This window comes from Bactrocera dorsalis, chromosome 4 (genome assembly GCF_023373825.1).
Source record: "Bactrocera dorsalis isolate Fly_Bdor chromosome 4, ASM2337382v1, whole genome shotgun sequence".
NCBI lineage: Eukaryota > Metazoa > Arthropoda > Insecta > Diptera > Tephritidae > Bactrocera > Bactrocera dorsalis.
Genome location: NC_064306.1, coordinates 58,948,811 through 58,965,779, shown reverse-complemented (window position 1 = coordinate 58,965,779; position 16,969 = coordinate 58,948,811). Strand labels below are relative to the sequence as shown.

The 16,969-nt window shown below is 36.4% G+C and overlaps 2 protein-coding genes across 2 annotated transcripts in view; both read left to right on the top strand.

Annotated features, from left to right (window-relative positions):
• Window positions 1-11,787, top strand: part of LOC105222516 (galactokinase) — a 49,747-nt gene extending 37,960 nt beyond the window's left edge. The window contains exons 6-7 of the mRNA XM_049455580.1: window positions 1,465-1,571; window positions 11,345-11,787. Of these exons, the coding sequence (XP_049311537.1) occupies window positions 1,465-1,571; window positions 11,345-11,641 (404 nt within the window). The 3' untranslated portion in view covers window positions 11,642-11,787. The remainder of the gene's footprint in view (window positions 1-1,464; window positions 1,572-11,344) is intronic.
• LOC105225696 (furin-like protease 2) overlaps window positions 1-16,969 on the top strand; it is a 725,052-nt gene that overhangs the window by 155,091 nt on the left and 552,992 nt on the right. The window lies entirely within an intron of this gene.

The following is a 16,969-nucleotide window of genomic DNA, read 5'->3' as shown; positions in this document are numbered from 1 at the left end:
AAGCTCTCCTTGGGTTTATGTAGAAAATCTTAGTGTTCCAATAGGTTATAGGTCTTCATGAGATAGTGAAATTCGTTTGAAAATTCCATAATTGTTTTATTTTTCATATAAATAATGGCGGCAAGGCTACGGCCTTTTTCACACTCTACTTTAAGCAGCATAACTCATAGAAAATAAGTTTGAATAAATAAATGGAAAACAATTGTGTAGTAAAAATATCAAATTCGTCTTTAGTCTAGAATACACCCTTCAGTAGAATTTTTTCCATTCGTTACCTATTGTATATTTATGTATTATATTATTAAGAGGAGATAATCAGCCTCTTGATGGAATGGACTTAGCTTTATTTTCTGATTCATTTGGAATCTTTATACCCAGTTTTTCGGTGAAGCTATGTGACAGATATCCGATTTTGTCGTCTTACATGATTTGTCTCCAAAGCTTGTTGGTGATATAAACCAACAAAACGAGAAGATAATGCAGATGGTGCCTATATTTTTTTTGTTTTATAACTTATATACTATAACTAAAAATGATATTTTCAATAAGGTCTATTGCGTAAGTCAGGAGCTTATATTCCGGTTTTGTAGAGTAACCTCGAAAACCCGAGAAATTACTTTGCTACTTTGGATTAAATTGCGTATTGGAATATAATAGTGTGAACTTTTCGATTCCATAACGATTTCAATGATTTTCTAGTAGACTCTATTTTCCTGTATCAATCCTTTTCTTTTTCGGTAACGCATTTTGTCTGTTATTCATGACTCAGAATAACTTGCATTTTCAAAATTTGAGAGTTGTTCCATACTGTATATTTTTGAGCTTCAGACCATTGGAAAATTTAACTCCAGAATGGTATACTTCATCAGAAATTATCGGATCGATGGTGGGCAGCAAATATGACGTTATATTTCTTCACTCTATAGCTAATGCTTCATTAAACCAGAGAACAAATTTCAAAAATTTTTTTAGCCTTTTAATTATTATCAAAAATATATATCACACTAAATACAAAATATTCCAAAAATAAACGAATTTTTCATAAAGAGCTTATCTCTGGCTTAGCACAAAATATTTTCTAAATGTTTTTATGTACGATCCTGTAAAAATTTGTTTAGAGAACCGATACTTCCCGTTCACCTACAAAAGCTCAAACAAATTAGAGAGGAATTTTTAAGAACTATCCAAATCTTCACTTCCTGATTAGTAATAAGTTATGATTTCAATGAGTGGACTTAAGTTTAAGAGCCGAGAAATACAAAGTTTTATCTGATATTAGACTAATTTGAAAAAGTATCATAAAAGTTTACATTTTCTGCATAATTTTATGCTTGTTATTACTTATGAAGTACTATCTCCCTAATACTCAAGTAACAGCCACATATTTTACTGCTCACATGCATTTGCGCAGGGACTTACATTTTTTACTAACGATGTGTTTTTCTTGCGTTCATTTAATTACAGTGTTAGAGTCAGATCCGCTTTTATTGCGTCGCGCCCGACATGTCATAACGGAAACGCAACGAACGCAAGACGCGGCTGAAGCCTTAAAGGCACATGACTTCACAAAGGTGAGTGCATGCGATTATACATTTTAATTAAGGCTTGCATGTGAGTGCACATATAAATAAATAAATCTACAAACAAACATTTATATGTAAAGACTTGCGGAAAAGTTATCATAACAGCAAGTGCGGCTTTAATGCGAAAAATTATTAAGAAATTTAAATTATTTGCGAAAAGATTTGAAATACTTTAAAAAAAGTTAAAAAAATCATTAAAAAGACTTTCACGACATAGAAAAATAAGCAACTTTTGGAATTTTTCTTCATGTAGTCGAAGCTGACCTACGCTACGTATACGTATTGTAAGTTTTTATAGTTTGTTGGTTACGTATACGCAGTGGCGGCCACACTATCGAAGCTCACATTTCTCAACTGCAGCAAAAGTTCCTACTGAACACGTTAAACAGCACGCTACTGAAGACCGCCTAATTATTTTCTAAGCAAATTACTTTCGAAAATTAGAAACTGCATCAAAAGAAGCATTTGCTCATTTCTAGCTTTAAAATTCTAATAAGAGAAACCTTAGCACTTTCCAACAATGATAGATGCATAGGCAAAACAGTTCAAACACACACTTTTACTTTGGTTTCCTACGAAGCAGTACTATTTTTCACTTTCCAAAAAAGCCGACAAATCCGAGTCACTGACTTCAATTAAAGCCACAGCAAACCGACGGCGCATTTGGCATTTTCAGCATTCGTGACCCCGACGCCTGTAACTATCGGCTTAGACTAATCTTCTGTGGCTACGTGTGTGTGTGCCTTTGCATGTGATTGAAGTTCTGCAATAATTGCAGCACATTCAGTGTGAACGGCGCATGCAAATCACGTATGTGTATGTATGTGTGTGTGTAAGTAGAAGTGGTAGTACAAAAGAGCAATGCTCATTAGCTTCAAATTACACACGTTTGACCTCGCATGAACTGCAAGCTGCTGAGGGCGAAGCTCTTTTCTGAAGCAGCGTGAAAATTTATGCTCACATAGAGTCTACATACAAAGATTTTTAGGTATGTGTGTGATGTGCTTTGTGCGGGAACTTGATTTTTTGGTCTATATGACTATTAAATGAAATGAAGTATAATGGTAAAGCAACGAAAGACTAACAAAAGTAGTGTTAGAGAAAGAGTTTGTGTATAGAAATATAAAAATCACTCAGATTCAGAAACTTACAGCACCGCAAATAAAAATCGAGTTCTAATACGAATAGTGTATCAGTGAAAATTGGCATTTACCTCATCGCTACGAGGTCTTCACCTAATTATTGCGCTTCGTGATAAGAATAGTATTGTATTTTTTCAAAAATTTCGTTTCGTTTCAAAATCTTAATTCCTTACAGCATGTAGTGCTTTAATGATCTGCATGCCATGCTTTGCTGTTTGCATTGGTTCATCTTCAATTACAACATCCAAACCAGCGCCTTTGTTCCGCCAGCTAATTCTTGTATTACTAATTGGTAGACTTGTAACTGGAGAACCCTTTCAACGCTGCTCCCACATCATCACTGCGAGCTTCGTTTCATTTTTTGGGGCAACTATGCGCCCACATGCCGGCTGGCACACTGAATACCCACTCATGTGCGAATATGCTGCAATGCACTCCAGCACGGCGTGTGAGCTGCTTGGCGGCTCTGCCTCACTTGAGTTTCTTTACAACTTTTTTTTTCACGCCCTCCAACTATTTTTTTGTATTTTTTACATTGCAGCCATGCTCTTTTGTAATTTTCGCATTTAATATGGCGCTAATAGGCTCTATCAAAGGCAACGGTATGCGCTGCAGTGGCGGCCGTGAGCTGCAACGCCGGAGTTTTACAAAATTTGATATGCAAATATGCCAAACTATTTTTACAAGGTAGCAGGAGACGGGAGTAGTCATTCGGGGGGTATCTGTCAGGCAAATGATAAAGCATGTGGAATGCTTCATCTACTATATAACGGGTGATTTTTTTGAGGTTAGGATTTTCATGCATTAGTATTTGACAGATCACGTGGGATTTCAGACATGGTGTCAAAGAGAAAGATGCTCAGTATGCTTTGACATTTCATCATGAATAGACTTACTAACGAGCAACGCTTGCAAATCATTGAATTTTATTACCAAAATCAGTGTTCGGTTCGAAATGTGTTTCGCGCTTTTTTATCGACAAATTTTGTTCAGCGATGAGGCTCATTTCTGGTTGAATGGCTACGTAAATAAGCAAAATTGCCGCATTTGGGGTGAAGAGCAACCAGAAGCCGTTCAAGAACTGCCCATGCATCCCGAAAAATGCACTGTTTGGTGTGGTTTGTACGCTGGTGGAATCATTGGACCGTATTTTTTCAAAGATGCTGTTGGACGCAACGTTACGGTGAATGGCGATCGCTATCGTTCGATGCTAACAAACTTTTTGTTGCCAAAAATGGAAGAACTGAACTTGGTTGACATGTGGTTTCAACAAGATGGCGCTACATGCCACACAGCTCGCGATTCTATGGCCATTTTGAGGGAAAACTTCGGACAACAATTCATCTCAAGAAATGGACCCGTAAGTTGGCCACCAAGATCATGCGATTTAACGCCTTTAGACTATTTTTTGTGGGGCTACGTCAAGTCTAAAGTCTACAGAAATAAGCCAGCAACTATTCCAGCTTTGTAAGACAACATTTCCGAAGAAATTCGGGCTATTCCGGCCGAAATGCTCGAAAAAGTTGCCCAAAATTGGACTTTCCGAATGGACCACCTAAGACGCAGCCGCGGTCAACATTTAAATGAAATTATCTTCAAAAAGTAAATGTCATGAACCAATCTAACGTTTCAAATAAAGAACCGATGAGATTTTGCAAATTTTATGCGTTTTTTTTTTAAAAAAAGTTATCAAGCTCTTAAAAAATCACCCTTTACGTGCGTATTTATGTGTTTGAGTGCCTATTCAAGTCTGCAATCAGCGAATTTGATTTACTCGACACCTTCACACAAGATACTTACATATATATAGAGGGATAAAATACAAGGTGTGTTAAAGGGAAATCTTATTTCTAGTAATATTTCATTGTTAATATGAGATCTTCAGCGCTCGCATGAGGGAAAAGTGATAAAATTTATTTTCTTACTTCGAAAGAAATTTGTCCGATTCAAGGGCGTTTTGAGTGGAGTAGGCACAACATTCCTTAATTGCTTATATAATTTTGCGAAAAATTTATATAATTTATAAAAATTTAATTTTCAAACAATTTTTCGCCACTTGTATTACCCTGTTCCACACAATTCTTGTACCATCATTCTCCAACATTTTTGCAATTTCACGGTTCAACAACTTTTCGTTGGAAACTTGTGCCGGAACGAGTGAATGTGCAGGTTTTCAAATAAATACGACAAAATTTACCATATGGCAACCTGATAAGCTTAAATTAGTCCGCATAATTCGTTTGTGCCTTCGTTAGTGAAGGTGTTCGCACTCACCTTTTGTTTCGTTGGTATATTTCCTGTGAAAGGAAACGGTGTCAAGTAGGCTAGTAACGCAGGTGAGAGGCGGCGCCAATAAGCGAATATGCCAGTTTCTTCATTTCAAAGTGGTTTAAAGAGATTTTTAGGTTTTCATTCACTGCCGAAAGAGCAAACATACTATTTTCAAGGTAATATAATACAATTTTGATGATATTATGGATGTGTTCCTGATATTGCGAGCAGAGGGAATTTCATAATGTGCTGCTTGGGATTTCGTCAGTGGGCTCTCTTATTTTTCTCTTATTTGAAGATAAATACCGCAGAGTTGTATCAAATGCTTGTCGATACATATGGTGATCATGCTCTATCAGAAGCAACATGAAAAAGATTGTTTCAACGGTTCAGAGATAATGGTTTTGATGTGACAAATGATGAACTAAAGCACCTGCAGGCAATTCTAGAGTCAATATCTACGTAGACAGCCAAGCAGCAATCAAGGCAGTAATCTCTTATTACATATTGGCCCGAAGTGTCTGGGAAAGCAGGGCGGCAGTGGAAAGTGTTGCCAGAACACTTCTACTGGGTGCCAGACCACAAAGGCATCGAGGGCAATGGAAGAGTAGTAGAAATTGCCAAGAATGGTGTACAGCTAACACCCGAAAACGTGATCAACATTGGAAAGTCATACATTGCTTATACGACGATAACGACAGAAGCATGGTAGATGAAAACAAAACTAGATGGAACGAGCTACGTGACTAAAAAGTAAAAAAAAGCATTTGCAAAACGGTAGATCGGAAAATTCTTACTTTCACTCTATAGAAGAGGCTATACAAATATGATCAGAATACTAACTGGTCACTGTCTGCTGGCAACACATGCTTGTAGGATGGGCCTGACAGATCGAGAAGACTGCAGGAAATATCTAGAGCAGGGCACCAGGGAAACGACGATACACTGGAGCAGGTATCGATAGTGACGCCGCAGAGTCAGAGTCAGAGTTTTCGTCAAGCGAAAGCATCTTAAAGGCTGATTACTCCTTTTGGAAGTGGCAACTGAACTCCATGAGGTATCGCAAAGGACAAAAACTGGTGGCTTATTGGCCTAATAGATTAACCAAACCTGACCTAAAAGTTAGAAGACGCCGAACTGCAAGCAATATTGGTTAAAGATGATACTTTGAGTCAAAAAATGGCTTGCAAATGTTGCACAGCAAACCATTTCAGACCGTTGGAAAACTATGGGAATGATACAAAAGTGAGGAAAATGTGTGTAAATGGAATGATGGACAAATGAAAATCCTGAAAAACACTTCAGAAATGCTTCTTAAAAGACACGTAAGAAAATCAGTTTTGAATTGAATTTGATTTATACAAAAAACCCTAAACGCAGAAAATCATATGTGAACAACCATGAACATCGACTGCAAAAACGAATCGATTTGGTAAGAACACAGTAGTTTTTGTTTGCTGGGACCGGAAGGGTGTTATATCTTAAGCTTCTAAAACCTGGAGAAACTATTAATACTAATCACTACAGACATAGAAGGATATATCTGAACAATACATTAATCGAAAAACGACCAGAATGGGCCAAACGACACGCCAAAGTAATTTTGTTACACGACAATATACCTACACACACAGCAGAATCGGTTCATGATATAGTCAAAGTACTTAGCTGGCAGTTGCTATCCCAGACGCCGTTTTCACTAGACTTGGCCCCTTCCGATTATGTGTCCAATTTTTCTGGTTCAAAAGGCCAACATTTCTATTGGCATAATATTAACAAACCCTAATGAGAGTAAAACGATGGCATTTTTGGTATTTAAATGAGTATGAGGGAGTATAGATGAATTTCACAAAAATTCCTTACAGAGCAAGTTTAAAAGAATACAGATAATACTTCTTGAACTCAAGCGAATCTACTTACTTACTTATCCAAAAAAGTCAGACGCAAACGAAAAACACATCAAGCAGTTAAAACATCTCGTCAAAAAAAGAAAATACTCACACACACACCCACATGCACACAATTAAACACTAATATCAGAGGCAAGCATCTAGTTTTTGACTTTAATCTACCAATCTGGTGTAATTAATGACAGCCATTGGCCACGCTGGCTGCTAAATGCCTTTTGGGCAACAAGCGAAAAACACTTAACACGAGTGCGTGTACCGTTAACCAGCGAATGGAATGCGAAAACACGAAAGATCACAAGAAAAAAGTGAGTGATGTCTGTGTGAGCGCCAGGCAGAGAGTTTGTGAGTGAGTGTGACTGAGTGGGAGTGTGAGAGTGAAGAAGAGGGGAGCTGAAGGCCGTTGGGTGCCGCAAATAGACCGAGCAACGGAGCCGACGGAATTGCTGCGAACAAAAGAAAGATTAATTACCCGTTTGGCCTGTCGCATGCCCCAAGGGTCACGCTGAGTGCGTGCATCAAATTGGCATGAATGCGTGGAAAGGGCATGTGTAATCAGCGGCAGCTCAAAGTGAATGCGAAAGCGCATATGATGGTTGGCAAACTATTTTAATATATGTATGTTCATATCTTTATATATCGTATTCTTCTTCTTCTTTACTGGCGTATATATCGTATTAGTCTCGAAAAAGTGGACTTTTTAATTATATATTTAATGGTTTTTATATGTTTTAGTAAAAAATATTGTTAGATACCGTTAAGATCATTTTATTTAATTCACATTTAATAGATAACTGAAGAAAATAGTTGAAACCATTTTAGCAAGTGTTCAGTTAAGCGATTGAAGCCACATAAAATATATTCTCAAGCAATTTCATAGCTCATAACAATATACTTGATTCAACATTCTTCTGCTAAATATTATGTATATCTACATATCGTCACCTGAAATGCAAAATAACGTATCATCAAAAAAATCGAAATTGAGTGTCTTATTGATTACGCTTCACTACTTCAAATTATATACATAATATTACATATGTTCAACATTTTCTGGTTCTGCGGTCATATATAAACCAGTCTTAACCAATATTAATATTTTGTTTCACTCATGTTCGATTTTATTTCGTGTTTCATTCATGCCACTGTAAATTTCTGAAAATGTTGTTACGTTATTTTGCATTTCAGGTGCCGATATGTATGTGTGCGTGCATCAGCCATTCTTTGCAACAGTTGTCAGTAGTTGCCTTGGAAATAATAAGTAAAAGCTAATTTCCGTTTCCGTTTGAGCACGTGCGAATTCAACTACGTTACATATATACTTCAGTACACATAAACCTGTAGAAAAACTACTGGGTCATAAGTACATACACATTTCTAAACATATCGTTCCAAATTGTTTGCATTTATTTCCTTTATATGCTGTGGGCAAAAACCAGTGAGATTTTTAATTTAATATGACGCAAAAACCTATTCATCGAAATATTTTTCTTCAAGTCAAGTGTTGGAAAAGACCTTCGGTGATAATTGCTAGTCGCGAGCAAATGATTTTGATTAGTATAAATTATTCAAAGAGAGTCGGGAACGCGTTGATGATGAACCACGTTGATGATCAACACTTTAGAAAAATAAAAGAATTTGTGCTTCAGAATCGACGATTAATAGTCAGAAAATCTTACTGGCATCGTTAGAATATCGTAAGGAATCAGTGAAAGTACAATTGTTCACTAAATTTTTTCAAAAAACAGCGTCGCATTAACGTCTGTAAAACAATGCCAGAATGTCACGAAATGTATTATTACTGCTGATAAATCTTGGACTTATGTCTGCAATGCAGAAACAGATAATCAATCGGCTGAATATCATGAGAAAAGTGAGCCGAAGCCGAAAAAACCACCTCAAATCATGTCAAAAATCAAGGTTATGTTGACAGCTTTCTACGGTTAACTATCAAGGTGTGGAGCACTGTGAATTCTTTCCGACAATTTAAGCTTTCATCATGGAATACTATTTGAGTATATGCCATGCGTCGTTTGCGCAAAGCTATTCATTGCGATAATGCACTGTCGAATACTGAAATAATTCTTCGTGAGTTTTTCACCAAATTTTCAACCAATATCGTGCCGCAAGCAACGTATTCGCCTGAATCAGCTCCGTGTGACTTTTGGCTGTTCAGCAAGTTCTAATAACTGCTCGGTGGAAACAGTTTTGAGTCAATGAAAGATATTTAACGTGAATTGTTATGAGGATTGACGGCTATTCCGGAAATTGACTTCAGCAACTGTTTCGAAGATTGGAAACAACGTTGCAACAAGTGTATTGAAGTCAAGGGGGAAAGCTTTGAGGGCGATCATAGATTTTGAGGAATAAGTAAAGAATTTTAAAATTATGAGAAAAGGCTTACCATATTTTGCTCTTAAAGGGTATATACCTATGTACTTATTATCAGCTTGCTTGTTAACACTTTAACTTTAACTTCTTTGCAGGGTGCGCGTTGCCAGGGCATTCGTATGTGTGACTTACTTCCTTAATGATTTTTATACTCCCGTAACATGCTACATAGATTATAATAGTTTTAGTTACCTATTTTCAACTCTTAAAAATATTCAAAAAGATATGTAATTGAATACGAATACGGCAGAAATTGATATCCGATTATCTGCACGCCCTTTTCACAAAGTAGTGAATTACTCACTTAACCGATCACTTACTATATCAATTCATATCTGTGGGTTATTGTATACGCTGTAAAGTTATCCGTATTTAATTCTGCGGGTTGTTATCCAGGGTTGTGTGCATTGCCAAATTATATATCAGCTGATGAATTTTAATCACTAGAAAAATACGAAATATACGGAAATTTTTCATGAAATGTAGACACTATATATTTGTATCATAATATTAGAGAGAGATTTTCACAAGAATACATATTTGATTTAGGTTTATAACATTTGATTGGAACTGAAAGTATGGCTTCCCTATTTCTGTTTCTGTACTTTATAAATTTTTTCTGATATATTTTTTAGTGCTTGATATAGTATTTGCTTTAGGAATTTGTACCTGCCGGTAAATTGCACATTTCTTATATTGCTTTAGTGTTATGTTATTGCCACTTACTTAGTTGCTTTTTTATAGCTTCTTGATGATTATATGAATTGTGTGTTAAAAACGTAGTATCTTCCTAATATCTTATCCTCTTTTCAGTCAGCTATATGTCCATGTGTTGGCATGAGTTAATAATAGAGAGTCGTTGTTAGACTACTTCACCTCAAGTTGATTGAAATGTTTCGTTACCATGAAGTTAGTTAGACTTTATATAGTAACTAGGCGTGTAACAACTGAGAAGACATCAACTAATACTATTATACCCTCCACAGAAAACGTCGGAGATTCTGAAAAGTATATGTATAAATAACCATTGTGACGAATTGAGTAAATAGAGTCATGCTCATGTTTCTGTCCATCTACGTATTGTGGGAAGTCCTGGTAGCATACAATTGTCATACAACTTGACCCAGAAAACTCAAATCCTTGTAATGAAAATGTTTTATTTGTCATGATATCTTCACAAAATTTGGGGAAGATTTTTATCCAAAGCAGTACCACAATCTCCGAAGAAATTATTCAGATCGGGCAACTATAGCTTGTAGCTGTCATACAAATTGACCGATCGTCAATATCGCCGTATGGAAAACTTTTTCGTTTAACGAGGTATCTTTAAGAAATTTGGTATGGATTATTGGCTAAAGCAATAGTGCGAACTCCGATGAAATGATACAGATCGGATCACCCTAGCATATGGCTGCAGTACAAACTGACCATTCAAAATCGAAAAAAAGATGTTTTTAGATTTACTTTTGCTAAAAAAAGATATATGTGGAGAGTATAATAGCTTCCGTTTACTTGAACGTTTTTTCTAGTTATTAATATGCTTCGAAGTATTTCTAGATTTCATATTTTTATAGAGAAAAATGCGCTCATATACAAGATGATATTTGCTAAATTTTTTTGCCATGCTATTATTAATAAAAAACTAGTTTAATATATAATAATATATAATAATATTTAATATATATAATATGTATATATTTAGGACGCTTGAACTCCAAACAACCTTAAAAGCCTTTTTATAACACCTTCAATATAACCGCTTGACTCACCCTGTACCTGAGCAAATAATTTAATTTTTACTCGCACGCACTCACATGCATTTTATCACACACACACACACACACATACACATACACTCATATAACCATGTGCCAATTGCTATTTACTTATGTATTTCCGCAATGTTTTATTTTGTTCCATATTTGCCGGTAACGTATACGCCATGGACGCCTGCTACGTGCTGCCAACGCATTGCCATTAAATGCCGCTGTTGTGTTTCATTTCGATCGCCATTACTCGGCCGCTGCCTTCCTCCCCGCTTGGCCACCAGATGGGCGCACTAATGAAAGCGTCACATACATCACTACGTGACGACTTCGAAGTATCCTGCCGTGAATTGGACGCTCTGGTCGATGCGGCCATTAATTGTTCCGGTGTTTTGGGATCACGTATGACCGGCGGTGGCTTTGGCGGCTGCACCGTTACGCTGCTGCAACGCGCTGCGGTCGACAATGTGATTGCGACGATGCGTACAAATTTCACTAAAGAATTCAATAAAGACGCCGCTGACCGCTTGGAATTCTACATGTGTGTGCCTAGCAGTGGTGCGAGACGTGTCGATCTGTGAGGTGGCGTGCGATGATGATGAAATAAGCTTTGTTGCAAGAAAACTCTGTAAATAAATGCGCGAAGCTAAGGAAACGTATACGTAAAGTAGAAAAGTAAACAGCAAAAATGAAAACATTAATAAAATGAAATACTTGTAAAAAGATAGCAATGGTTTTACTTTAGTGTCTGGTATAGAGACGTCGTTTTTAATTATAAGTTGGATTGGAAACTTTCTTCGTTTTTCGACGATTTCATCCTTCTAACGGTTCAGTAATTTTGTGTAATAGTCGCTGTTTTTGATCTTTCCTTTTTCAAGGAAGTCAAAAAGTCATTTCATGTGCATTCCCCATAACATTGCCATTTGACTGTTGGGTTTTCTCGGATGACTATCGATCGAACTTCGGAGTGGAATGATGGAGCAAGTTTCATGTATTGCCACATATCAACTCCGCAACTCCGAACCATCAACTCCTCGTTTTGTTTGGCCTAAAGTTAGCTTGTGCGGTATTCACTTTGCACTTTGCTTTCTCATAGCTAAATATTCGTGAATGGCATTCTCTGGGAGTGGCCAGAAACGTTTCTTTCACATATGGCTCTAGTAGCTCACGACCGCCTTTAGACCAAGTATCTTCTGGGTAGCCAAAGAATATCCGTTTGAAGGCGAACAATCCCTCCTAAAGGGTTGTGAAAAGTAAAAAACAGCCTTTGGATATATCGGGTGGAGAAGAATCTGGCTTCGCTTGGAATCTCCAATTGGCGCCACATAGCAAAATGGACAAACGCTGGCATGCTGTTGTTATCTCGGCTATAACCGCTTAAGCGATGTCTACGCCAGAAAAGAAGAAAAAGATTATCCGGAAACTCGTCATCAAGGCAGGTTTTTGTTGGAACTATATATTTTCCTTTCAAAAAGCAATATTTTATCAACACGCGAAATTCCTTTTTGCCCATTTTTTTCCCAATAAAAAAAGTTGTCTCACTCAAAATGATTTAATTTACAAACTAATGATTCGACAGCTGTCAAACGTTTACACGCGCCTTTGGAAGGTTAAGGCTAATTAATAAGTAAAGGGTGATTTTTTAAGAGCTTGATAACTTTTAAAAAAAAAAAAACGCATAAAATTTGCAAAATCTCATCGGTTCTTTATTTGAAACGTTAGATTGGTTCATGACATTTACTTTTTGAAAATAATTTCATTTAAATGTTGACCGCGGCTGCGTCTTAGGTGGTCCATTCGGAAAGTCCAATTTTGGGCAACTTTTTCGAGCATTTCGGCCGGAATAGCCCGAATTTCTTCGTAAATGTTGTCTTCCAAAGCTGGAATAGTTGCTGGCTTATTTCTGTAGACTTTAGACTTGACGTAGCCCCACAAAAAATAGTCTAAAGGCGTTAAATCGCATGATCTTGGTGGCCAACTGACGGGTCCATTTCTTGAGATGAATTGTTGTCCGAAGTTTTCCCTCAAAATGGCCATAGAATCGCGAGCTGTGTGGCATGTAGCGCCATCTTGTTGAAACCACATGTCAACCAAGTTCAGTTCTTCCATTTTTGGCAACAAAAAGTTTGTTAGCATCGAACGATAGCGATCGCCATTCACCGTAACGTTGCGTCCAACAGCATCTTTGAAAAAATACGGTCCAATGATTCCACCAGCGTACAAACCACACCAAACAGTGCATTTTTCGGGATGCATGGGCAGTTCTTGAACGGCTTCTGGTTGCTCTTCACCCCAAATGCGGCAATTTTGCTTATTTACGTAGCCATTCAACCAGAAATGAGCCTCATCGCTGAACAAAATTTGTCGATAAAAAAGCGGATTACGGAACACTGATTTTGGTAATAAAATTCAATGATTTGCAAGCGTTGCTCGTTAGTAAGTCTATTCATGATGAAATGTCAAAGCATACTGAGCATCTTTCTCTTTGACACCATGTCTGAAATCCCACGTGATCTGTCAAATACTAATGCATGAAAATCCTAACCTCAAAAAAATCACCCGTTATTAATATTCAATAAATACTAAATTAAAACTAAAAACGCCGCCTAAAAGTATGCTACGGTTTTTACCAAATTTAAAGTTTATTAATGCCATTTAAAGCCTATATTGTTCAGACAATATTATTTATATCTAACAAATAAAATAAAATAAATATATTTTAATATATAACTTTTTTATTTTATATATATTTTTTTATTTTATCCTTTGTGGCTTGTAAATAAGTACCTTTTCCTTGAATAACTTCCCCTGATTTATTTATTTTAACTTTTAGTTTAGGAAGCCTGTATCAGCTTCACTTAAATTAATGTGAGCTGTAATTTGCTCGTAATAAATCTCATTGCTGTTAACTTTGAACGTATTTTTATAAAACTTAATAACTACAAACAGCTCAAAACTCTCTAAAAACAATAGAAGGCATAATCATCTCATTTACGGTGCAATAAAAGTTGATTTTTTTACAAACTGTTACGCTGTTGAAAATCAAAGTAAAGTAGCGAGCAAAGTACTTGCTAAGACAATAATGAGCAACAAAGATGCAAATAGTAAAGTTGGACGAACTAGAAAAGATGCGCGTTCAAATTTCCAAAGCTAAGAAATGAAGTAGTAAGTGAAAATTTTGAAGGAAATTTAAAAAGGAGCTATCAAAATTAAAGTCAAATCAATCAAAGTAAGCAAGGTAAGCTATAAAATCTAAAAGTGGCGATGAGATTTCTATAAACTTTTAATAACTAAATATGTATATGAATCAATATGTGAATGAATCATGTTTATTTTTTTTTTGTATCTTGAAAAGAGTTTGCTATATTGGATAACCATTGGACAATAAAATCGCATGCTGCACAACTTTAGGCAGTTTTTCAAGATGAAGACAGCAGTGAAAAAAAATTAATCGAAATTTCGCCGTGATGCTTATTTTCCAAAAAGGAAATTAAGTTAAGCAAAGTGGTCGGCTATTACTGATAAGAAAAGTATCTTCAAAGGAAAGAAAGCATATGTTTTATTAACACGTTGACAGATTTTAGTATTATGGAGCAGAAATGCCTTAATTTTGTGATTACTGTTTAGGTAAACATAACGTTAGATAACTGGTCGAGTGAGAAATCACCGGCCTGACAATAGATGGCGTCACTGGAACTAAATCTATGATTTTTGGTTAGTCCTAAAACTTGGCTAGATGACGAGTTTCCAGACAATCGCCCGAGAAAATCAACCATCAGTGATTGGTAAACTTAGTTTAGACGTGCTGATGTAAGTACCGAAGACGGTGAACGCAGTGGACGCCCAAAAAAGGTTGTTACCCACGAAAATATCAAAAAAATACACAAGATATTTTGGATGACCATAAAGTGAAGTTGTTCGACCAAGTAGGTACTCTAGATGTATCAACAGAATGTGTACAATATATCATTCACGAATAGTTGGTCACTTCGGAAAGTAAACAGGTGACATGTTTCTCCTTAGCTCTGGATCGTAGTGGTGAATGCGCTTTCGAAGAAAATTGAGGAACCAGGCTGTTCATTGGTTGCTTACGTAGACGATGCAGTTCTCTTGAAATTCTGCAGTTTTCCAATATTTCGATTGCTTGCCTTAAATCACATCACTACTTAGTGGAATTTTCACCTGGCTGTTCCTTTTCAGCCTACTCACCTGCAAGAGATTTGTGGATGGGTCGCTGGAGTAGAGCTGTAGAGAGGTATTCCATGGATGAACTGAAGTTAAGAAGTTAAGAGGGAGGATAAGAATTTGTCTTCTAGACTCTAGTCTTCCGTCGGGAACAACTCTAGTTTCAGGATACAAGACTACGTTAGAGTCTTTCAAATGGAGGTGGCTGCCAAAAAAGTACCACTAGATATGCTGCTCCGAAGTGAAGTCTTTTTCTGAGAGGTGTTTATTCACTTCTACTCGTATAGCGTAACTTCTATACGTATATTAGCTTTGAGTTTCCTCGTATATTGACAGGCACATTTTGCTAAAGCTGCATAGAGGAAGGCGGTGTGGAATCATTTTGTTAGTTTCCCCTCTTTTCCATGGCTTTTCGAGACTGTGATATCGCGATAGACAAACTTTAAGAGTGAACAGCGAAAGACTGGAATTGATATTGACCGTTTTATTAAATCTATAGTGAGCTCGAAACTTTTCATCGATTAATGAAGTGATGGTCTTGAAGAAGTTTTTCTAAAATTTTCTCAATAGCTTAAAGGAATCTTCCATATATCGTTTGGTGTAACAATTTTCTTGTTGACTCTACCGTTATTTCTAAAATATTAATATTTCTTATAGTAATAATTTGTTTCTTACACCCATTGTATTTATTATTACTCCGAAATTATAGTCGCCTATTTTAATCCTTGCATTCTTATCAATTCAATGTATTGTCTCTCTGTCTTTTAATTTACGAACACATTCTCATAGTGACAAATAACTTAAATTTCACACCGAATTCTTTATCACCAAGGGAAAATGCTCAAACTCCATGAAAATCGTCAAATAAAAACCGATGACCCTAACTCCTGTAATTAGTGAGACATGCGAGAGCGAAAATATGCACAATAACCCGGTGTACCTATACACATACATATGCAAGTATTGTATTTGTAGTGCTTGTGTAAAAGTAATCAACGGCATAAAAATGTGCGGCATCAAATTCCTGTGTTCGTCATTGCGCGCACACAAGGGAGTGTTTATGGAATTTCGCGGAAAGTATTAAATAAATAAAGCAGCCGAGCACCAAAACAATTGATTGCAAATATCAAAAATTGAATTTCTTTATTTTTTCCATAAAAAAAGTTGCGTTTATCTGTATGTATGCTATGTGTGTAGAGGCGCAAAAAATTTTTTCAAATACTCTGTAGTAAATTTAATATTTGAAAAAGAAATATGGCAGCTGTCATTTCCATAGTGTCCTTGCTAAGGGAATTGCTTTTACAGTGGTGGTGACGGTGAATGTGGCGGCTGTGAGCAGTGTTGCCATATTGAACATATTTATAGGAAACATTGATCCTGTGGTGAGATTTATTTTGCTAAGAACAAATACCTCAGATTACCTCTTTCGGTTCATTCTTCGCCGAAAAGATCTCGCAATCACACAAGTTCTGGTTGTTGACCAGCGCTACCCAAGCTCACTGAATTCCACAGGTTCAGTGTCAGAACGTAAGTGCACATCGGAAAACTCACCAGCTTTTAATAGGAGGAAATTTGGGTAGCACTAACCGTTAGTTTGTTTAAATACTAACCGAATGATAACTTTTAATTCAGGTATAATTCAGGTAGGTAATGCTAAATGATAGAAATACTTTCAAACAACTGAAAACAAAGTCTGCTAAAAACACCAAACAAACAAAATTGTG